General features: G+C 46.9%; 1 protein-coding gene across 8 annotated transcripts in view; it reads left to right on the forward strand.

Annotated features, from left to right (window-relative positions):
- PIGU (phosphatidylinositol glycan anchor biosynthesis class U) overlaps positions 1-23,372 on the forward strand; it is a 126,751-nt gene that overhangs the window by 75,659 nt on the left and 27,720 nt on the right. For 2 of the 8 annotated variants that reach the window (XM_027078541.1, XM_027078542.1), the window contains exons 8-11: positions 5,169-5,323; positions 6,942-7,085; positions 9,828-9,952; positions 16,747-16,889. In XM_027078541.1, the coding sequence (XP_026934342.1) occupies positions 5,169-5,323; positions 6,942-7,085; positions 9,828-9,952; positions 16,747-16,889 (567 nt within the window). Of the gene's footprint in view, positions 1-5,168; positions 5,324-6,941; positions 7,086-9,827; positions 9,953-16,746; positions 16,890-17,146; positions 18,571-23,372 lie in introns of those variants that run through there. The other 6 variants (XM_027078544.1, XM_027078543.1, XM_027078540.1 and 3 more) reach the window with 5 other exon arrangements.

Raw genomic sequence — 23,372 nt, forward strand, 5'->3', positions numbered from 1 at the left:
CATATGGGATCTTCCCGGACCGGGGCACGAACCCATGTCCCCTGCATCGGCAGGCGGACTCTCAACCACTGCACCACCAGGGAAGCCCTCTAGGTATTTTTTGATTTCCTTTTTGATTTCTACAATGATCTGGTTATTTAGTAACATATTGTTTAGCCTCCATGGATTTGTGTTTTTTACGGTTTTTTTCCCCTGTAATTGAGTTCTAATCTCATAACGTTGTGGTTAGAAAAGATGCTTGATATGATTTCAATTTTCTTAAATTTACTGAGGCTTGATTTCTGACCCAAGATGTGATCTATCCTGGAGAATGTTCTGTGTGCACTTGAGAAGAAAGTGTAATCTGCTGTTTTTGGATGGAATGTCCTATAAATATCAATTAAGTCTATCTGACCTATTGTATTATTTAAAGCTTCTGTTTCCTTATTTATTTTCATTTTGGATGATCTCTCCATTGGTGTAAGTGAGGTGTTAAAGTCCCCCACTATTATTGTGTTACTGTCGATTTCCTCTTTTACAGCTGTTAGCAGTTGCCTTATATATTGAGGTGCTCCTATGTTGGGTGCATATATATTTATAATTGTTATATCTTCTTCTTGGATTGATCCCTTGATCATTATGTAGTGTCCTTCCTTGTCTCTTGTAACATTCTTTATTTTAAAGTTTATTTTATCTGATATGAGTATTGCTACTCCAGATTTCTTTTGATTTCCATTTGCATGCAATATCTTTTTCCATCCCCTCACTTTCAGTCTGTATGTGTCCCGAAGTCTGAAGTGGGTCTCTTATAGACAGCATATATATAGGTCTTGTTTTTGTATCCATTCAGCAAGCCTATGTCTTTTGCTTGGAGCATTTAATCCATTCACGTTTAAGGTAATTATCGATATGTACGTCCCTATATCCATTTTCTTAATTGTTTTGGTTTGTTTTTGTAGGTCCTTTTCTTCTCTTGTGTCTCCAACTTAGAGAAGTTCCTTTAGCATTTGTTGTAAGCTGGTTTGGTGGTGCTGAATTCTCTTAGGTTTTGCTTGTCTGTAACGCTTTTGACCTCTCTATCGAATCTGAATAAGATCCTTGCTGGGTAGAGTAATCTTGGTTGTAGGTTCTTCCCTTTCATCACTTTAAATATATCATGCCACTCCCTTCTGGCTTGTAGAATTTCTGCTGAGAAATCAGCTGTTACCCTTATGGGAGTTCCCGTGTATGTTATTTGTCATTTTTCCCTTGCTGCTTTCAATAATTTTTCTTTGTCTTTAATTTTTGCCAATTTGATTACTATGTGTCTCGGCATGTTTCTACTTGTTTTTATCCTGTATGGGACTCGCTGCACTTCCTGGACTTGGGTGGCTATTTCGTTTCTGATGTTACGGAAATTTTCGACTATAATCTCTTCAAATATTTTCTCTGGTCCTTTCTCTCTCTCTTCTCCTTCTGGGACCCCTATAATGCAAATGTTGCATTTAATGTTGTCCCAGAGGTCTCTTAGGCTGTCTTCATTTCTTTTCATTCTGTTTTCTTTATTCTGTTCCGCAGCAGTGAATTCCACCATTCTGTCTTCCAGGTCACTTATCCGTTCTTCTGCCTCAGTTATTCTGCTATTGATTCCTTCTAGTGTAGTTTTCATTTCAGTTATTGTATTGTTCATCTCTGTTTGTTTGTTCTTTAATTCTTCTAGGTCTTTGTTAAACGTTTCTTGCATCTTCTCGATCTTTGCCTCCATTCTTTTTCTGAGGTCCTGGATCATCTTCACTATCATTTTTCTGAATTCTTTTTCTGGAAGGTTGCCTATCTCTACTTCATTTAGTTGTTTTTCTGGGGTGTTATCTTGTTCCTTCATCTGGTACGTAGCCCTCTGCCTTTTCATCTTGTCTATCTTTCTGAGAATGTGGTTTTTGTTCCACAGGCTGTAGGACTGTAGTTCTTCTTGCTTCTGCTGTCTGCTCTCTGGTGGATGAGGCTATCTAAGAGGCTTGTGCAGGTTTCCTGGTGGGAGGGACTGGTGGTGGGTAGAGCTGGGTGTTGCTCTGGTGGGCAGAGCTCAGTAAAACTTTAATCTGCTTGACTGCTGATGGGTGGGACTGGGTTCCCTCCCTGTTTGTTGTTTGGCCTGAGGTAACCCAACACTGGAGCCTACCTGGGCTCTTTGGTAGGGCTAATGGCAGACTCTGGGAGGGCTCACGCCAAGGAGTACTTCCCAGAACTTCTGCTGCCAGTGTTCTTGTCACCATGGTGAGCCACAGCCACCCCCCCCCCCGCCTCTGCAGGAGACCCTCCAGCACCAGCAGGTAGGTGTGGTTCAGTCTCTCCAGGGGTCACTGCTCCTTCCCTCCTGGGTTCCGATGTGCACACTACTTTGTGTGTGCCCTCCAAGAGTGGAGTCTCTGTTTCCCCCAGTCCTGTTGAAGTCCTGCAATCAAATCCCACTAGCCTTCAAAGTCTGATTCTCTAGGAATTCCTTCTCCCGTTGCCAGACCCCCAGGTGGGGAAGCCTGACTTGGGGCTCAGAACCTTCACTCCAGTGGGTGGGCTTCTGTGGTATAAGTGTTCTCCAGTCTGTGAGTCACCCACCCAGCAGTTATGGGATTTGGTTTTGCTGTGATTGCGCCTCTCCTACCATCTCATTGTGGCTTCTCCTTTGTCTTTGGATGTGGGATATCTTTTTTGGTATTCCAGTGTCTCCCTGTCGATGATTGTCCAGCAGCTAGTTGTGATTCTGGTGTTCTCGCAAGAGGGAGTGAGAGCACGTCCTTCTACTCCGCCATCTTGGTTCAGGCTAGCCTATTTCTAGCTTTTGATTTAAAGTGAGAAGTATGCAACACTTCCTTTGATTTGAACACTTAGAGGCCACTGTAGGGTTATTAGTTGGCCTAATTTTAATATTGTTATGTCTCAGGGAATCGGGAGGCCTGAGGAGAGGGAGAGAGACAGGGGAACAGTTGGTCAATGGAGCAGTCAGAGCACACACGTTTATCAATTGTTCGCTGTCTTGTATGGATGCAGTTCATGGTTTACCAAGGCAATTACAATAGTAACATCAAAGATCACTGATCACGGGTCACCATAACAATAATAATGAAAAAGTTTGAAATATTGCAAGAATTACCAAAATGTGACACAGAGATATGAAGTGATCAAATGCTTTTGGAAAAATTGTGCCCTTAGGGTTGCCACAAACCTCCAGTTTGTGAAAAGCACAGTGTCTGTGAAGTACAATACAGCAAAGTGCAGTAAAATGAGGTGTGCCTGTGTTATAACTTTGTTTTCTGTTTCCACAGATTCTACTCTTACTTTTATTATTTCCTTCCTTTTTTTGAAGTGTATTCTGTTCTTTTTCTAATATCTTAAAAAGGATGTTTATTTATTTTCAGCCTTCCATTCAAATATGATTAATATGGTTGTATGTTTCCCTCAGAGTACTGTTTTATCTGTATTACCTGAATAGTGATATAAGGTATTTTCATAACCATTAATTTCTTTCTTTTTTTTTGTCTGTGCTGCGTTGCTTGCGGGATCTTAGTTCCCCGATCAGGGATCAAACCCAGGCCCCCAGCAGTGGAAGCACGGAGTCCTAACCACTGGACTGCCAGGGAATTCTCTTATAACCATTAATTTCTTTTTTTTTTATAACTTTTTTTTTAAATTTATTTTTGGCTGCTTTGGGTCTTCATTGCTGCGCATGGGTTTTCTCCGGTTGTGGTGAGCAGGGGCTACTCTTTGTTGCAGTGTGCAGGCTTCTCATTGCGGTGGCCTCTCCTGTTGCGGAGCACGGGCTCCTGGCACGCAGGCCTCAGTAGTTGCAGCACACGGGCTCAGCAGTTGTGGCTTACGGGCTCTGGAGTGCAGGCTCAGTAGTTGTGGTGCACTGTCTTAGTTGCTCCACGGCATGTGGGATCTTCCCGGACCAGGGCTCAAACCCGTGTCCCCTGCATTGGCAGGAGGACTCCCAACCACTGCGCCACCAGGGAAGTCCCAGCCATTAATTTCTAACATCAAAGCTATCTGTTATCATTCCTTCTTTGACTCCTGAGTTATTTGCAAAAGTGTTTAACACTTTCCTAATGTATTTATAGGTAATCTTTTTATTAAAGATTTTGAGAAATTGCATTATGGTCAGAGCATGAGGTCTCTATGATACAGATTCCTTAAAGTCTGTTGATATTGCTTTATGGCCTGATTCAGGTATGTGGTCAGTTTTTATAAATCCCCCAAAATGTTTTAAATGAATGTGAATCCTCCAGGTACCCTGTTTTATAAGTGTATTTGTCTTTTTATATTATATAAATTTGTTTATTTTGTTATTTTATTTTATTTATTGTTTTTGGCCGAGTTGGGTCTTCATTGCTGTGCGCGGGCTTTTCTCTGGTTGCAGCGAGTGGGGGCTACTCTTCGTTGCAGTACGTGGCCTTCTCGTTGTGATGGATTCTCTTGTTGCAGAGCAGGGCTCTAGGCGAGTGGGCTTCAGTAGCTGTGGCACAGGGGCTCAGTAGTTGTGGCTCATGGGCTCTAGAGCACAGGCTCAGTAGTTGTGACACACGGGCTCCATAGTTATGGCTCACAGGCTCTAGAGCACAGGCTCAGTAGTTTTGGCGCACAGGCTTAGTTGCTCCGCGGCATGTGGGATCTTCCCGGACCAGGGATCAAACCCATGTCCCCAGCATTGGCAGGCGGATTCTTAACCACTGCGCCACCAGGGAAGCCCGAGTGTATTTGTTTTTTAAGATCTTTTGTGAATAAATTCATGAAGTGTGTTATTCATATTTCTACTTCATTACTGATTTTTGTCTATTAGATCTACTAGTTATCCACTGATGATGGATTTGTGTATTTTTTCCTTTGTAGCTCTGTCCAAGTTTGTTTTATATACCTTGAGACTGTGTTATTAGGTACCTGCAAGTTTAGAGCTGTAATATCTTTCTGATGAACGTTTTATCATGATAGAACATCTTTATCTCTGCATTACGTTTTACATTAAAGTCTATTTTATCTGGTAACAATAACCAAACTAATTTTCTTTTGGTTAGTGTTTACCTAGCATATATTTTCAATCCTTTGATTTTTCACCTATTCTGTGTCCTGTGTTTTCCAGGAGGGATCTTGAAGTTTAGTCTGATAACTGCTGTTTGTCCTTGAGATCCTTAAATGTACCATTCTGCCTTCTCTCCCAGCGGCAATACATACCCGTGAAAGTGAAGAGCAAAGCCTTCTGGATCTTCTCTTGGGAGTATGCTACGATGTACTTGGGAAGCCTGGTGGTAATTGTTTGCCTCTCCTTCTTCCTTCTCAGTTCCTGGGATTTCATCCCTGCAGTCTATGGCTTCATGTAAGTAATGACCTCATTAGAAAACCTCTGGAAGCTAATTTAGTTTTCACAGCTCCACCTGGAATCAGAGGGCGAGCAAGCACAGGCAGCATCTAGAGCAGTCGTCCTCAAACTTTAGTGTGCATCAGAATCACCTGCAGGGCTTCAACACCCAGATTGCTGGTCTCCACCTCCAGAGGTTCTGATTAAGTAAGTCTGGAGTAGGGACCCCAGAATTTGCATTTCTAATAAATTTTCAGGTGATGCTGTTGCTGCCAGTCCAGGGAACACTCTTTGAGGACCACTGGCTTGATCTAGTGCGATTAAAGAACACTCTCTGGGAACATCCAGAGCAACTACCAGCCTCTGACTGGGAGGTTTTGATTCAATCCGAAACAGTAATGGATGTATTCCTCTATTGCAAGAGGGTCTCCAGCAGTTTTAAAATAAAGCCAATAAAATATGTCAGACTTTTAGAGAAAATCAAAAAGGGTTTGCAGGATGAATTCTGCAGGCATTTCCACATATTCTGTCTGTGATATGCTGAGGAAGATAACTGCCCAAGCCTGAAGGAACTCACAGCTCAGTGGGTGATAGACACTTAAACCTGCCAGGGTGGGAAAGGGATCTGTGGCAGGCTCCCCTTTGGGATTCTGGGCTGCTTATTTGTGTTAAATCCTGGCTGAGCCTAACAATGACTTAGTAACCTTCAGCTTTTCATGCTCTGCCTCAGATAAGAGTTTATAACGCCGATGAATAACTTTTCCTAGTTTTCTGCTGGTCCACAGATTGTGTTCTTTACCTCATTTCACAGAAAAGGAAATGTAGTTACAGCAGGAAGCAAAGACTTGCCCTGGGTGGAGGCCTTCGTCAGAGAAATCTGACCATGAACTATTGCCTCTCTCTCCCTTTCCATGCTTCACTTGTACTTTTAAAATTGTAAATTGACATCAGTTTCAACCCCTTATATATTTTTTAATGTAATGTAAAATTTTTAGAACGGCCAGAATTGCAGCCAATCTTTATCTGATATAACCAGACAAAAAGTTTTCCAGTTAAACCCTTATTTCTCAAACAAGGTCTGGGATCCTAGCCAGAACCTGGCAGTGGTTCCTCGGGCCCCTAGACGTCTCACTGCAGTGTCAGGCACTCAGTCTTCTGGCTCCTGCTGTGGGCATGTGGAACAAGAATGGGCAGGAACAGGATCTTTGACCTTGTCTTCCAGACAAGTCTTTAGAATGCTCAAAATAGGTATTGTTTATTTCAAACCCATTCCTCTTTTGCTACAGTGATGGGCATTTCCTGGTTTTGAGCACATATATCTTGGGCAGTAAAAGAGGGGCTGGTCTTTTGATTTCTAGCACGAATCCCTGCCTTGTCTCAGCTCTTTGATGCATGCCAGAGTTTGGTTCAGGCAATATTTTTTATGGGTTATTATTCTCTGTGTCTCTGCCCCTTGTTTTTGTTAATTACATATATCCCGGTTGCCTGGAGAGCCCCTCACATCCTGACCTCTGTGGAGACAAAGTCATCCTTGACTGCCCAGCAGCGACCAAAGCCTTCAGGAGAAAACCAGGTCAAAGCAGATCATTCATAACTTCTCTGTGTTTTTTCTCTCCCTTTTTTATCTTTATTCCAGACTTTCCGTTCCAGATCTTACTCCAAACATTGGCCTCTTCTGGTACTTCTTTGCAGAGATGTTTGAGCACTTCAGCCTCTTCTTCGTATGTGTGTTTCAGATCAACGTCTTCTTCTACACCATCCCCTTAGCCATAAAGCTAAAGTAAGTGGTTGGACCTGCTGGTTTTTTGTCCACAGAGTCATTTGTAGCTTTACAGGTGCCCTTCAAACTGGGAACATCTGCTATCAGGTTTGTGCCATTTTTGCCCAGGGAACCCTGCCCTCAGTCGCTTCAGTGGCTTGGCTGCACGCAGCAATAGAATCACACGTGAGTACAGGGTGCAGAGACAGTGCTTTGGAGCCCTGTATTTCCCCTGGCCTCACTTTGGGGGACTTGAACCCACATTGCTGCTGAGCCCAGTCACTGTTCTAAACAAGAGCAGTGTTGGGGTGTGGAAGGTATCCTTGGAAAAAGTGGATCTTTTTGGGTGTTCATCAGCATCCCAGTGACAGTTTGCTCAAAGGGACTCAGGATGTATTAGTTGGGAGGCTGGCTACCTGCAGCTCTGTTTAATCATCTGATCAGTTTCCCTCAAAAGGGTTGCCTATAAAGCTCTCTTCTGCAGTGTAAGAGGGCTAACATGTTTTGTCCATCCCACCTTTCTAGGCTTTTTGACAATATTCATACCTAACCCTTCCAGCAACTCTTGGAGGTAGGCATTATGTTATTATCACTTCCATTTTATAGTTGAGGAAATTGCCGTTCAGAGAGGTGGAACAATTTTCCCGGAGTCACGCAGTCAGTAAGCATGGAGCAGGGATTCAGACCCAGGTTTGCTTGGCTCCAGAATCTATGCTCAGTCCCCTGCACCATGCCAGGCTCCTGAGAGAGATCACTTATAGTAGGTCCCAGAAATGGTTCTATTATCCTAGCTTCAGAGAAGGGAAAACAGGCACCAACAGGCATAGATATGCCTGTGTGGTCCAGGGAGGCTGGAAGAGTTTGATTTAGATTTTAAGAGCTTGAGTTCTCTGCTCAAACCTTCCTGCCATTCTCCATGGCCAGTGAACCAATGCACATGGTTCCTAGTCTATAAAAGCTCAGAGTCGATGTTTCCTTCCCATGACATAGCCTTGGCCTGGTATCTGACAGAAAACCATTCTTCCTTGGCCCGGCAGGCTCCAGAATCCTGGCAGCCTTACTCAGCCAAGCTCTTCAGCTGTCTGTGGTCCACATTTCCTGCCCTTGTTCTGGTCAGGCCCAGCCACTGGGCTGAGAGAAGCAGGGAGCCCGGAGCACCTTTCCTCACTCTGTGTAGCCAGCTCTCCAGCAGCTTCTGTTGTTGGCACGTGAAAGGCCACAGACAGCTCCTGGGTAGACAGTAGCACCACCATCTTGTGACACCCTCCCCTCCACCCAACCCCAGCCAGGACCTCAGAGTTGTGGGGACAGAAGATACGAAGATACCTGACCTCCTCTGCAGCTGCCCTCCTGTGCCTGGATATGAAGTTCCACTCTGGCCCCTGCAGTGCCAGCTTTGTGAGAACAGGCCCTCCAGGGCGCCTCTCCCCAGGCACTGTTGCAGGGGGTTCTGGTCTCCATGTTTTTTGGTACTACATTGTCATTAGCTTTTTCATAGGAATGGTGCAGCTGTTACCAGCTACCTAAGAAGCCCAGAGCCAGTGACTTGGATTAGCTTTAGGAAGATGCTCATTGAGGTAGGTGGACCCTTCCTAGAGGCTACAGGACTGCGTGACTTTGCCAAGCTGAGTTTCTGAGTCATTTGCTATATAGTGTTTGGGTGTGTACACGTTTGTCTCCACATCTCAGATTTATACCCGTTGAGTCACCCTGACCTTTGACCTGCAAGAGGAGAATCCATGCCATTAACCTGAAGAAAACCTTCATGAGCTGGATATCCATGTCCTGTGTGGAAGTAGGCCACGTGCATGTTGTTTAGGTGTAGCTGAGCAGGGTGCACAGCTCGCTTCTTCCTGTTGGCTTCCCTTCAGCACTTGGTCAGTTCTCGGAGGAGCACAGGAGATTGAGTTCTGTCTCATCCTCCTTGATCAGAGCTGTGATCCTGCTGGGCACTCAGGAGAATAGCACTGGTGGTGCTTAGGGGTTCTAGAGACAAACAGCTCCATCACTTACAGACTCTCTTATCTTCTCTGAACCTGATTTCCTCAGCTGCAAATGTGGTGACAGCATTGCCTATCTAGAGGGGTAGTTGAGGTATAGTGAGGATCACATGTAATGATGCAAGAAAAGGGCCTAGCACAGAACTTTGCACAAGTGAGGGTTCAGGAAATGGTAGGCAGTGTTACTAGTTTAAGGTAACAAGAACTCCAATTCCAGCCCTTAAGAGCGAAAAGCTGCATGCAGCTGTCAGTTCTCTTTCTGGAAAGAAGCTCATCATAGCTAAAGATCTGTAGTCCCCACTGACCCTGTTGTCAGAGAAACAAAGTATCAGCAAGGAGGCACCTCCTGCCCTGGGTGCAGTGTTAGAGGGGCCTCTGGCATGGGTGGCTGCCTGATAACTCTGACAAGCAGTCATTTAAGCCCAGTAATAAAGGGCGCTGACTTCATGTGTTCTCTTCCTCGGCGGCTCCTGGCGGAAGGCCCAGAGCTGGCAGGGGTGGGGCTTGATTGAAACATCTCTGTGGGCTCTTTCTCTAGTGTTTGCTGGGCTCTTCTCACCACCTCTGGGCATCTCTGGGTCCCTGCAGTTTTCTGCTCTGCTGCTTGGCCCGGCCCCGTGTCTTGTGGGTAGCAGAGCCAATGCTTCCATGAAGTCCCCTGGAGAGTATTTTTGGGTTTCAGGGATGGGGTCAGGAGTCTCTGGGCTGGGCCTGGTCCCTGACCGATCTTCCTCTCTCTGTCTGTCTGCCCTGTCTTACCCAGGGAGCACCCTATCTTCTTCATGTTCATCCAGATTGCCATCATCTCCATCTTCAAGTCCTACCCGACAGTGGGGGATGTGGCCCTCTACATGGCCTTCTTCCCTGTGTGGAACCATCTCTACAGATGTGAGTACTCCCACCTCTCACCCCCTGGTGGCAGATTTGTGTCACCTAGCCCCGGATGAAAACAGCCAGGGAAAAGGAATTGATAGGCATTTGCTGGGCATCTGCTGTGCTGGCAGCACCAAGACAGAGACAGTGACATGAGGCACAATATCTGCCTCCTAGATGCTATGGACTAGTGATAATAATACTAGCATTTATTGAGTGCTGTGTACCTGGTCACTGTGATTCTAAGGGTGTTACTTGCATTAGTTCATTTTATCTTCACACCAGACTTTGAGGAAAGTATCCCCATTTGCAGAAGAAAAAACTGAGGTACAGAAAGGTAGAGCCACTTGTTCAAGGTCACATGACTGGTAAGTAGTATAGAAGGGCTGGCATTGGAATCCAGATGTGTGATCCTCCAGCCAGCACTGTCCACTAGGGCTTTCTGTGATGATAGAAATGCCCTATGTCTGCACAGTCCAATAGAGTAACCACTAGTGTGACTGAGAAATGGAACTTTTAATTTAAATTAAATTTACGAAGCCACACATGGCTAGTGGCTATCGTGTTGGACAGTGTGGCACTAGGCCTTGGCTTACCCTTTCCCAGTGCTGCACTGAAAGGTCCATAGAAGACAGATGGGGAATACTAGACTTCTGACCTGCCGTGAAGACCCCTTTAAAGCTCTAACCATCCCTTCCTCAGAAGACGGCGTAGCAGTGATCTGGTTGTGCTTTCTAGTATTTCCTAGTGTTTCCCTGAGTCGGGCTCTTTGCCCTCTGTGTGGGTTCTTTTCAGTGTTTGTGGGCTCCCTGAGGGTAGGCTCATGACTCACTTGCCTCTGTGTCCCCAGCACCCAGGATTAAACCTGACACACAGAACAGCTCAACAAATGTTTGTGGATGGGTTTTTTTATACATATATATATAATTTTTATTGGAGTATAGTTGATTTACAATATTGTGTTAGTTTCAGTTGTACAGCAAAGTGAATCATTTATACATATATCCACTCTTTTTTTTAAGATTCTTTTCCCATATAGGCCATTACAGAGTATTGAGTAGAGTTCCCTGTGCTATACAGTAGGTCCTTATTAGTTATCAGGTTTTTTTTTTTTTTTTTTTTTTGCGGTACGTGGGCCTCTCACTGGTGTGGCCTCTCCCATTGCGGAGCACAGGCTCTGGACGCGCAGGCTCAGCGGCCACGGCTCACGGGCCCAGCCGCTCCGTGGCATGTGGGATCTTCCCGGACCGGGGCACGAACCCGTGTCCCCTGCATCGGCAGGCGGACTCTCAACCACTGAGCCACCAGGGAAGCCCTGTGGATGGGTTTTTTAAACCTCCCTAATAAAGAGGCAGTGCCAGTGACCCAACACCCCTTGATTCTCTAAAACAGGAAGGGAGCTGTTGAACTTTCCTTGCACAGCAAAGTATCAGGAATGAACTCGGGGAGGGTAGGCTTCAGAGGCAGTGAGTCTTTGTTGTTGTTTTGGGGCTGCTGGGTGTCAACCAGGAAGTGAAACTGACCAGCTGCTAGAAAGAAACCTGTCTGTAGGAGTTGGCCTCTGAGCACAGGTAAACAGGTGAGTGGGCAGGACAAGCCAGGCTGCTCCTCCAGGTGACGCCTGGTGGGGCAGTGACCAGATGACCAGACTGGAAGCAGGAAGTAGCATCTTCTGTCTGTGGCATCCTCATTGCACAGACAAGAATCACCCGGTCCAGTGGGCTCAGAGTCAGCTTGGCAAGTCACAAGAGCACAAGACATGTGAACATACCCCAGTTTGTGACAGGGTGGGTCTTGGGGATGTTGATTCTCTTTCCCCCAAGACAGAGTCCTTTTTAGCTGTCTCTCCCACACAGGGCGTCTGCCCCCGGTAAGATCTTTCATCCCATATTGCTGAACACAGTCTGGAGCCAGACCACCTTGAGTCTGCATCCTGGCTTTCCCATTACTAGCAAGTTATTTAACCTTTCTGAGCCTCCCGTTATTTCATCTGTCAGATAGAGGGAATATCTTTCATGAGTGTTTTAAGTTTGAGAAAAAATAAATGTAAATAGCACCACATTTATTATTAGTAGTAATAATTAGTAGTAATAATTAGTAGTAATAATTAGTAGTAATAATTACTACTAATTAGTAGTAATAATTAGTAGTAATAATTACTACTACTATTAGTAGTAATAATTACTATGCAGCAGAGGGGTCTGCTGCATAGTTTCATCATCAAAGCTTCAGGCTCAGTAGTCAGTCATTCAGAGTCACTGAAGTAAACATATGTTTCAAAACTTGAAATGAACTATTTTATGCCCTCTGGGATGATGAGGCACAAAAAAATAAGGATGGGGTTTCTGGAAACCTGGATGAGCTAGTAGATGCTGTTGCTGGCTGGCTGGGCAAGTTCAGCTTGTCTGAAAGTCCTGCAGAGAGGGTTGGCTGCCACCCCTGGAGGTGCAGCTCCTGCAGCAGAGAATATTCAGGCTTGGAGTGTCTGTTTGGGGCATGACAGCTGTGAGTCATTACATTCATGTGGGAGCATCTTCAGCCTGGTCCTGTGGACATGTGAGTGGAGATTTTATGAAGTCTTTACGCCTAGGTTGAATATATTCAGACTTTTAATGTGGTTAAGAATTCAGTTTAAACATGAGTTACCAGTGCCAGCATGCCTGCTCGCACATTCACCATTTTATTTTCCTGTCCTGCTCAATGGGGAGAAGAGGCACGTGGGCCCTTCCCTGAGTGCAGGTCCCAGATACCGGGACTCTGTGGTGCTTGGGGCCAGGATGAATCATACAGACACACAATTGCGGTGTTAGGGAACAGCCTGCTGGCAGAACCTGTGCCAGCCTGCAGTGGTCCAGCTCAAAGAGCCAGTTACCAAAGCGATGGATTTTGTGAGTGTGTATGTTTTGTTTTTATTAAACTATTGTATAAAGATAAAAGAATATTGATTTAAAAATACTCATTGGGGCTTCCCTGGTGGCGCAGTGGTTGAGAGTCCGCCTGCCAATGCAGGGGACACAGGTTCGTGCCCCAGTCTGGGAAGATCCCACATGCTGCGGAGCGGCTGGGCCTGTGAGCCATGGCCACTGAGCCTGCGCGTCCGGAGCCTCTGCTCCGCAACGGGAGAGGCCACAACAGTGAGAGGCCTGTGTACAGCAAACAAACAAACAAACAAACAAACAAAAAAATTAATTATAAAATGTAATAATACAATAAATTCCCATGTACCCAGCACCTAGTTTAAGAAAAGAAACATCACCACGTCCTTTGAAGTCCCTAAATCCCCTCTGTGCCCCTCTCAGTGACACTGGATTCTTTCAGTGGAATTTTATTTCTGAATGCCTGAGGCTCAGAGAGGGAAAGTGACTTGCCTGAAGTTTCAGTTTGTCAGTGGTGGAGCGACAGATCCGATGAAGTCACCCAGTGAACTTGGGGAATCTGATTCCATCTGGCCTAGCACGTCTGATGAAGGGTGAACCGTTGCATCTCATCAGGCCCTGGACATCTCTGACATCTCCGACACCTCCTGGTGCCTGGAACAAGCCGTCCTGTGCCCCAGGTCCCTGGCTCCATCTGCTCTGGCATATACCTGTAATCCTCTGGCCTGTCATCCAGCAAGAGTGAGTAGCAGCTCCCCAGTCCTGCAAAGGTCACCACAGGCCAGAAGCCAACTGGATGCTGGTGACAGTTCCTCCAGGCACATGGGAATGTATCTTCGCAGCTTTGTGTGATTGCACCCAGGAGCTGCATGTGAACCTCTCTCAGTCTCTGCACTTGGTCACCTTCTTGTCACCTGGTCTGAAATCCAGAGTGGCTAGAGGCATGGAACAAAGACCTACCCTGCACTATCAGGCCACAGGAGTTTTATATTAGGAATAGTGTATATTCTTTTCAGCAAAATAATTTCCAGGGGATCAAAAAGAACCACTGAGAAATGTAAATAGTGATGTTGGAGTGGAGGAATGTTAAATAGATATGTTCTTTCTTGAGGTTGTAACACTATTTAATAATAATAACAATAATAATAATTCTCAGCGCACACATCCCTTTTCCCAGACTTCTGTTTCTGGGAGCAAGGAAAAGGCTTCTGACAGGTCTCAGAAAGGCTTGAGTCAGGGCTTTCACCTCTCAGCTTTGAAAACCCAGAATTGTGGAAATTTCAGATCAGAAAAGAGGACCTTGCAAGCCCTCCAAGCCATGTTTCCAAATTGTAGGATTTCACGGACCACTAACATTTCAAAAAATTCTGGTGACAGAGTTGCCAACTTTTTATTTTTCTGAAGACATGAAAACAGTCAACTACTAGTCATTCATCCCCATTTCATAAAGGAAAATACTTTTTAACAACAGCAACAGGCAACAAGATACCTATCATTTCTTAAGAAAGAATGAAGCTTAAGTTGAAAACATTCAGCTTTAATAAGAACTCTGAACTACCTTCTCCTTACTCTCACTGTGACACTGACCAGTGAAGTCTCTGTTGCAGACCATTATGGGCCTCTTATTTGGCAAAGGTCTGCAGCTGTAATCTAGTGGCTCAGAGCCTTGGCTGCATATTGGAATCACCAGGGAAGCTTTTAGAAACCAATATGAGGTACTTCCCTGGTGGCACAGTGGTTAAGAATCCACCTGCCATTGCAGGGGACACGGGTTCGATCCCTGGTCCGGGAAGATCCCACATGCCGTGGAGCAACTAAGCCTGTGCACCGCAACTACTGAGCCCGCGTGACATAACTACTAAAGCCCACGAGACTAGAGCCTGTGCTCCGCAACAAGAGAAGCCGCTGCAATGAGAAGCTCATGCATTGCAACGAAGAGGACCCCCTGCTCGCCGCAACTTGAGAAAGCCCGCACTCAGCAACAAAGAACCAAGGCAACCAAAAATAAATTAAAAAATTAAAAAAACAATATGGATGCCTGGTCCCCACCCCTATAGACTCTGATTTACTTAGTCTGGGTGAGGCTCCCCATGTTAGTTCATTTTACAACCAGAATTGAGAACCTTGTCTGTAATCCAGTCCCCTTTCCAATGCATGAACCCCAAGTTTAGCATTTCAACCGAGTCATTGTACAACTGAGACAAGAGGCCTTAAGGATCGGGGGTTTCCCCATCTCTTAAATATCCCAAAACTCTGACTTGGGAGAAGGGATTTCCTGAAGGTCAGGATCAGAGAGGGGAAGGGAACTTCCATTCACTAAGTGCCTGCCGGGAACCAGACCTAAGGTTTTTTTTTATAAGTGGTAATTTTTTTTAAAATATATTATTTTAATTAAGTTTAAATAATATTTATTATTTTATTTAAAAATATAATAAAGTGTAAAGAAAGAAACAATAATAGTATATAATCCTATTGTCAGATATCCCCTAGTGAATTAAAAGAAAAAAAAAGTACAGTGTCATAGGCAGAATAATGTCCCCTCCTTGCCCCCCACAAAGATATCCATCTCATAATCCCCAGAACCTGTGACTATATCACCTTACATGACAAAAGGGCCTTCAGATGGGGAGATTATCCTGGGTTATCCAGGTGGGCCCAGTGTAATCACAAGGGCCTTTAAGAGTGGAAGAGGTAGAGGCAGTGGGTATATGGGAAATCTTTACCTTCTGCTCAGTTTTGCTGTGAACCTAAAACTGCTCTAAAAACTGAAGTCCAAAAAAAAAAAGTGGAAGAGGGAGGCAAAAGAGGAGGCCATAGTGATACAACGTGAGAAGGACTTAATCCGACATTGCTGGTTGAAGATGGAGGGAGTCATGAGCCACGAATGCAGGCAGCTTCTACATGCCGCACCGGCAAGCAAGTGGACTCTCCCCTAGAGCCACCAGAGTCTGTGGACTTCTGACCTCCCAAAATGTAAGATAATAAATTATATTGTTTAAGCCACTAAGTTTGTGGTAATTTGTTACCATAGCAATGGAAAACACACAGTAATACATCTGTGCCAGCTTTTCCACACAACTTGTTTAGTTCATGGAACACTCCCATGAAGTAGGCATTTTAGCCCTATTTTAGAGATGGGGAAGCTGAGACTCTGAGAAACTTGGTGGCAGAGCAGGAATTTTCACCAAAGTCTCTCTGAAGCCGAGGCTGTGCCTTCCCCCAGCGGAACTCAGCCTGCCTGCCCACGGACCACCCTGTGTAGCAGGTCCTCCCTGGAGCGTTAGGGGGAGCTTTCTCCCTGGTGGGATTCCGCATTCCTTCCGGGGGTAGAGGGTGAGGTTAGAGAGGGAGGGTGTCAAAAAGAGACTTTTAAATCGTCTAAGGAAGAGTGAGGGACATTTGAAGAGCAGGGCAGGAGACTTAAGACGTGAATTGAGGAGAATGGAAAATGTATTCCTAAGACCCAGGGCTGTGGCACCATAGAGATACTGAGAGGTTCATGCTGCCATTTCCATCCATGATTCACTGGTCAGATAGCACCCTGCTTGGGGACAGGAGAGGAGCTACTCTTGGACACCCCGGGATTGGGGGTTAGAGGGCAGTGTCTTGCTGAAATGCCTCCTTGTGGTGCCCAGAGGCATTCACAGCTTGCCGACTGTAGCCAGCCGAGCCCACAGTGGGAGGTAGAGTCCAAATCTAGGACCGCTTGCCAGCTTTGGGTGTGAGGAACCATTGCCACGGGTCTGAGGTCTGCGTCTTGGCGCCCTGGCACCTCTGAGTTTGTGTGTGTTGGGGAGGGAATGGCGGGGGGTTCTGCCTTTGAGCTACACCAAGCTCTTCGTGGGCCACTCTGTCCTGCAGGGCCGTCACTGCAAGGAAAGGGCCCCAGCGGGAGTCAGCCCTGGGCTAACTGACCATCGTCTGTCTTTGCAGTCCTGCGAAACGTATTTGTCCTCGCCTGCATCATCATCATCTGCTCCCTCCTCTTCCCTGTCCTGTGGCACCTCTGGATTTATGCAGGAAGTGCCAACTCCAATTTCTTTTATGCCATCACACTGACCTTCAACGTTGGGCAGGTAAGAGTCAAGGGCAGCACAGGGACAGGGATTCATTTTGTAGCCTCAGACATTCGACCTGGGCCCTGGGTTCTGCCAAATAGGATTTTGGAACGAGAATGAGGTCCCATAGAGAAGGTAGGTCAGTAAGAGCAGCAGGGGAAGCTGAATTTGGCTAAAGTTTGTTGCGTTGAATTCTCAGAGCAAGCCTGTGAGACAGTGTTATCCGTATTTTACAAATGGGAACCAAGGCTCACAGAGGTTGTCGATTGTCCAAGGTCATTGGAGGAGGCAAGAACCAAGTTCAGAAGAAGACTCAGTTCCTGAGGCCACCCTCTTTCTGTAATCGCCTGAGCTGCGCGGCCCCTGGAGTGGCTGCAGCGTGCGAGGGCTGGGGGGGTGGGGACAGGCAAAGGGGAGGAGAGACTTTCCAGACTTCACAGCAGCGGGAGCAAAGGCAGAGAGATGAGGAATAGTTTGGTCCAGCTGCTGGGCGCGTCTGGAGCAGAAACTGTGCAGCTGGGAGTAGCAGGAGAGGAGGCTGAGCGGGTCCCAGAATGAGAAGTACCAGCAAGGAGCTCCGACCTTCCTCTGGTCCAGGGAGAGCCTCTCCCCTGGTGCCATAGAACAGTGGTTCTCAGCATCAGAATCACAGGGGGTAGCTTGTTAAAAAATGTGGATTCTGTTAATATGTTTTAAATCCTGTGCTTATGTTACGACTGTCACAATCACGTGGCTTTGTTAAAAAAAAAAAAGCAGATTCCCTGATCCTGCTCCCAGACGCGATGATTGGAATTTGTGTTTTTAACAAGCTCTCCAGAGATTCTGTTGCAGGTGGTTTAGCAAACTTCCCTGAAGTCCCCTCATCCACTGTGCTGCGTTCCCTCATGTCAGCTCTGTCCTAATTGTTGAGTCAAGGTCTTATGAGAATCACTTGTACCGTTTACCATTTCAATTGTCATTGGCACAGCCTGGCATTTCCTGTGCATAATGGACGGGATGGGAAGCAAGGCTCGCCTGAAAGACCAGTGATGCCAGTGAATAATCCCCAGGGAGATGCTTGCCTCCAAGGTTAGCTGCTGGGAAAGAAGAAGGGAGTTAGGGCTCTTGCAGTGACTGATGGGTCTGGTATTTCCTGCATGGACATTTCTGGACAACTAATGTCCAGTCCAGCTATTTATCTTGGTTTGTGTACAGCAGAAAGAAAGATGCAGGAGGGCCCTGTAGCCTGGATAGGACCAGGCCAGGGGGTCTGTTCTGCTGTCACACACACAGGTTACTGATGGCGGATGCTCAGCCCTTCCTACCTGTGTCCACGCAAACAGAAATCTGCAGGGTGCAACTTAGTACCTTGAATAAATCCAAAAGGTTGTTCTGGCTCTTCTCTCTTGCTGAAATCCCCTTACTTTTCCTTTGAAAGTGATGACTGGCATGTGAGGGCATTGGGCCTACCCTGGGCCTCTGGGGAGCTTGGCGAGCTCCACTGAAATAGTCCACACAGCTTGCTGTCAGGTCATGAGTGTTGAGTGTGGGTCAGGAGTACAAGTTGCAGTGATTATGAAGTATCCATGGAACTTGCCAGATAACAGCTTTTTCCCTAGGGCTGCCTTTATGAGAAAAGGCTCTCTGAAATTGGCATGGGAGATGTTTGCAAGTTGTCAGGTGCCATCAAAGGCAGGAGAAAAAAAAAAGGCAGGAGAAACTGAATTGTTGGAAAAAGGGGGATGGGGATGGGGGTGGGTACAGAGGCCAAGTAGATGGAGGGTTTTAGTGACTGAGCTACAGAGAAAAACCAGGTTGATCTCTTGGCATTGTCCTTTATCTTTTTCAAAAATCTCTTTTAAATGTATTTTTAATCATACAAATAACACATGAATTCATTATTGCCAGGGAAAAGAAGTCAAACAAAATAGAAGCATATGGAATGAAAAGTAAAGATTCGCCTGGGTGCCATCCCTTTCCACCCTAGGGCAGATGTGATCGTTAGAATCAGTTTGGTCTGTGTCTTTGCAGACTTCCTCTGTGCGTTTACAGACAGCTGAGTCCATAAGCAAACACAAAGACATCCCACTCTAAGTACTGTTCTTTGACTTGCTGTTTTTCACTTAATGATCTCACCTTGAGATCATGTTTTTTAACAGCTCTGTGATATCCCTCCTGTGGGAGGATGTCCTATGATTTTTACGACTGGGTAGGCCACTACTGATAGACATTGAGGTTGCTTCTGGTGATTTCACTATTATAAACGGAAGAGCCCTGCATATCCCTCCACATACTCTCGTATACACGTGCCAGTATTTTCTCAGATAGATTCCAGGTGGTGGGATTTGCTGGGTCAGAGGGCATAAGCATTGTACCTTTTGGCAGATTTTGCCAAGTTGCCCTTCAGACAGGTCATACCAGCCTCCAGACCTCCCGGCAGCAGGCCAGGTGTGTATAAGCTGGAAGTTTGTTCAGACATCCAGCACACCTGTGTCGTCGGCCTCCTTGGGTCCGGCTTTGTGCTCTGAGCCAGAGACAATTCTGTTGGGTCAAATGCTTTCTGGGACTGCTGGCTTTGGGCTTTGCTGCTGCTGCTGCCAGATCACTGAAGGGGTGTATCAGAGAGGGGCACTTACTCACCAAGGCAGTCACTCGAGTCACATCCTCGTCCTGGAGCATTAACTGAGCTAGAAGAGCACCCCTCATCATGAGGGTTATACTACCCTAGCCCTGCGGCCTGTTGGGAGCCACAGAGAGCAAATAGACATTTAGAATTTTAGTTAAATGTCACCTCCCCAGAGAGGCCTTCTTTGGGGTCTCTCCACCCCACGGCCTCTTTCTTGGCCTCCTGTTTGTTTCCTTCACAGTACTTACCCGATCTGCAACCCCACGTCATTTACCTGCTTCTCTCTCTGCCTCTCCCACTAGCCTGTGAGCTTCACGAAGGCAGAGATCCACCTCTCCTACCCACTGCAGGGTCCCCAACCACCTGATCAGTGCTTGGCACAGAGCAGTTGTTTAGCAAATATTTGTGGAATGAACCAAAGAGAGCCAGGGAGAACATCATGTGCAGAGTGTAACTGCTGGAGGAACCCAGAGGCAACAAGATCACCTTCCCTGTTGAGTGGTCAGAGAAAGCCATAGGGATGAGGAATAGGGGCTGAGCCTTCCAGACTCAGAGAGGGGGAGGGGGAGAGGGTGGGAGATGGGCAGGATGGGGGCCAAGTCACCCCTACTGGATAATGTCAAGGGATGGCAGCTCTGTCCCCAACCTTTCTCTCACTTCTGCCAGAACCTGGTCTCTTTGGCCAGTGAAGCCCCTGCATGTCATCCACAGCCCAATCCAGCTCAGCTTCCATCTAACCTACAGTCATTGCTTCCGGTGAGATGTGTGGCATTCAGAGTGTGTCCTCAGTCCCACAGCCTGCTCTTCTCAGCTCTTCTAGCTGCAGCGGTGCCTTTTAGTCACCTGGTCCTTATTCTCCCCTCCCTGGACAAGACAGATCAGAGCTGTCCTGGGAATCAGATGAGTACAGATTTTTAGCAGGCATTCAGAGTCAGGCCCATCATTGCTGCGTCCGCAGCTGAATGTAGAGAACATCTCGGCCTGGAGATTTTATGTCCTGCTCTGTTTGAGTCGGTCAGTTCTGTGCTTCATAATAGAAAAAATCATCAGTAATTATTAATGACAGTGGCAGGTAAACCAGTGACTTAGGCCCCATCCTTCCTCTGGGGCCATTAAATATTTTTCAGCTTGTGGCACAGATCATTTGCTAATTATAATTGTGCCTGAGAGTCAGTAACCAGGAAATGACAACAGTAAACCACCCATAGATGCATAGGGTGTGTGTGTCTCACACGTACATGTGAGAGAGAGAAGGAGAAGGAGAGATTAGATGGATTGGTTGACTGCGGTCCCCCCGCACTCAGTCACTGCGTGACCTTCAGCAAGTGACTGAACCTCTCAGGGTTGCAGGTGATAACCCCACCTCTCAGGGGGGTAAGAGGATTTGTATGTTGACACATGTTGACATGGGAAGTAGCTTGAGCAATGTGCTCGTCAAATACCCAGAGCAAATTCCTAAGGAAACATTCAGACCTGGAAACCAAGGGAAGGAGAACAATCCTCATCTCTTTTTTTTTTTTTAAACCCTTTTCTTCTGCAGGTCAGAGACCAGCAGAAAGATGATGGTCATGTAGGATTAGATGTAAACAAAAAGGAATGTTTAAAATTTAGCTTTATTAAGAGTAAGGTAAAATGTTCCACTTACCCTAATTCAAGTTAAAAATAGGTAACATAGGGCTTTCCTGGTGGCGCAGTGGTTGAGAGTCCGCCTGGCGATGCAGGGGACACGGGTTCGTGCCCCGGTCCGGGAAGATCCCACATGCCACGGAGCGGCTGGGCCCGTGAGCCATGGCCGCTGAGCCTGCGTGTCCGGAGCCTGTGCTCCACAACGGGAGAGGCCACGACAGTGAGAGGCCCGCATACCGCAAAAAAAAAACAACAAAATAATAACAGGTAACATAAGGAAATCTTTCCCTAAACTTATAATTAATAGTGGCTCATGTTTTAAGAACGCTTACTAGGGACCAGGCCCATGTGATCCCTTTAGTCTTTTGGATCATGTGCTTGTCCAGCCTTCTGGACCTTTCTTTGTGTGTTGACATGACCTTGTCTGTTCATGGAGGAGGAGTTTTATCTGTGTGTGTGTTTTATTGTTGGCAGCATGATGAAAGTATGACTTTTTTTCCTTTTAATGAAACGTCTTCATGATCTCTCCTTGTTTGAACATGAGAGGAAGCTCCTTCCTGTTTCAGTCCTGCATGTGCGGACTCACTATGCCTGATGTAGCTACTCCCCTACTGACAGCCCTTCAAGCTGTTTTCCTTTTTTATTATGATGAAGAATTGACTTAATCCTCATAACAGCCCTCTGAGGGAGGCACTGCTATTATCATCTCAGATGCGAATGAAGCAGCTGAGGCGGGGAAGTCACGCAGTTGCGGAGCTGTGTGTTTATTGATACCCTGTTTCTTGTGCCTTCTCAGTAGACTGTGGGTTCCACTGGGGCAGCCCCCAGGCCTGTCTTGTTCACGACTGTATCCCCAACACCCAGAAGAAAGGAATGACCAGAAACCACAATTTCTAACCAATGATCTCACACAAAATTGCACATACACCCTGACCTCCCAGTTCCAGTCTCTGCGTTGGTCAGAGCTGGGCCTGTGGCAGGTCCTCCTGCTGGATTCCTGGGGAGTCAGAGCCAGAACCCCCTTTCCCTCTCATCCAGGCCCCAAGAGCCCCACTCCTGCTCATGTCTGCATCCAAAACAGACTCCCTGGTGGCTCCCCTCTGCCCTTCCCAGCAGGGCCTGGATCGCTGCACAAGCTGCTGCCACCTCACTCCTGACCCCGTCCTTGTGGTGCAGACCCATAGATACTGGGCTGGCCCTGCTTTGGCTGTTCTGCCCTGAGGTCTTGGCACCAAGCCTCTGGCACGTTGGGCCCCGCTCAGGACTTGCTCATTCACTCCAGCACAAGGGAAACCGCAGTCCTGTCTCCTGGAATTACGTTTCCATTAGCCTGGTGTGTCACTATTGGGAAGGGACCAGTGAGGAAATGTGTGGGGACGTGTTGGGCAGATCGCTAGTGATTCAGTGGCGTGGAGCACGCATTTGTGGACAGACGGGCTAATTTCAGGTTCATCCCCGTGGGTTGTGTATGGCCCTAGCTGGAAGATTTGTTCCTCCTGACATGAGGTGCCAGTGGCCCAGGCTGGAGCCCTCGTCCTCATCCAGCTGGATGTGCATGTTTGCTTTTCTTTTCTTAGCTGGTGGCATTTTGTCGAGGTCTTAGTTCATTCCTTTGTCCCTCCCGTCCTCAGACTTTTAGCTCAGCACTCAGCATCCCAAGCTTGATTCTCCCAGGCCCTTCCCCACTCCCTCTCCTACCCCCACAGCAAGAGTGATGTGAAAAGCCCGAGCTAAACACAGGGGGTCAAGGCCAGCAGGAAGGCCTGGGCTTCAGTGGCCCGAACTCCACAGTGACTCTCAGCCCCATCCCTGCCCAGCTCACTGGATCTCAGGCGAGTCACGTAACTCCTTGGACCTAATTTATGGATTTGCAAATATTGGGTTGGCCAAAAAGTTCATTCGGGTTTTTAGGCACTCTGCTAGGGGTGAATGAGACACAGTCCTGCTTCCAAGGAGCTCACCATCTGTGGGAGAGAAAGAAAAGGAAACAGGCAGGGCCAGGGCAGCGTGACAGTGCTATAAATGGGGTAAACTCAGCCTGGGGAGCTCAGAGCTGGTGGTTACGGAAGCTTCGGGGTGGGGGGGCGGGAGGGGGAGGCAGCCTCTAAGTGGAGTCATGAGGGGCGTGTAGGGTCGAACCAGGTTCTGGGTGGTAAGACCTGGGGGTGAGAGAGCCCGTGAGTGTGCTGCTGTGTAAGACAGTTCTGTAGGACGGGCACATGCCACCTGATAGGGAATGAGGCCATTTTAGGACAACAGTGGTCAGAGCC

Source organism: Aethalodelphis obliquidens, unplaced genomic scaffold (assembly GCF_003676395.1).
Source record: "Aethalodelphis obliquidens isolate GAN/ISIS:26980383/991018 unplaced genomic scaffold, ASM367639v1 scaffold42, whole genome shotgun sequence".
NCBI lineage: Eukaryota > Metazoa > Chordata > Mammalia > Artiodactyla > Delphinidae > Aethalodelphis > Aethalodelphis obliquidens.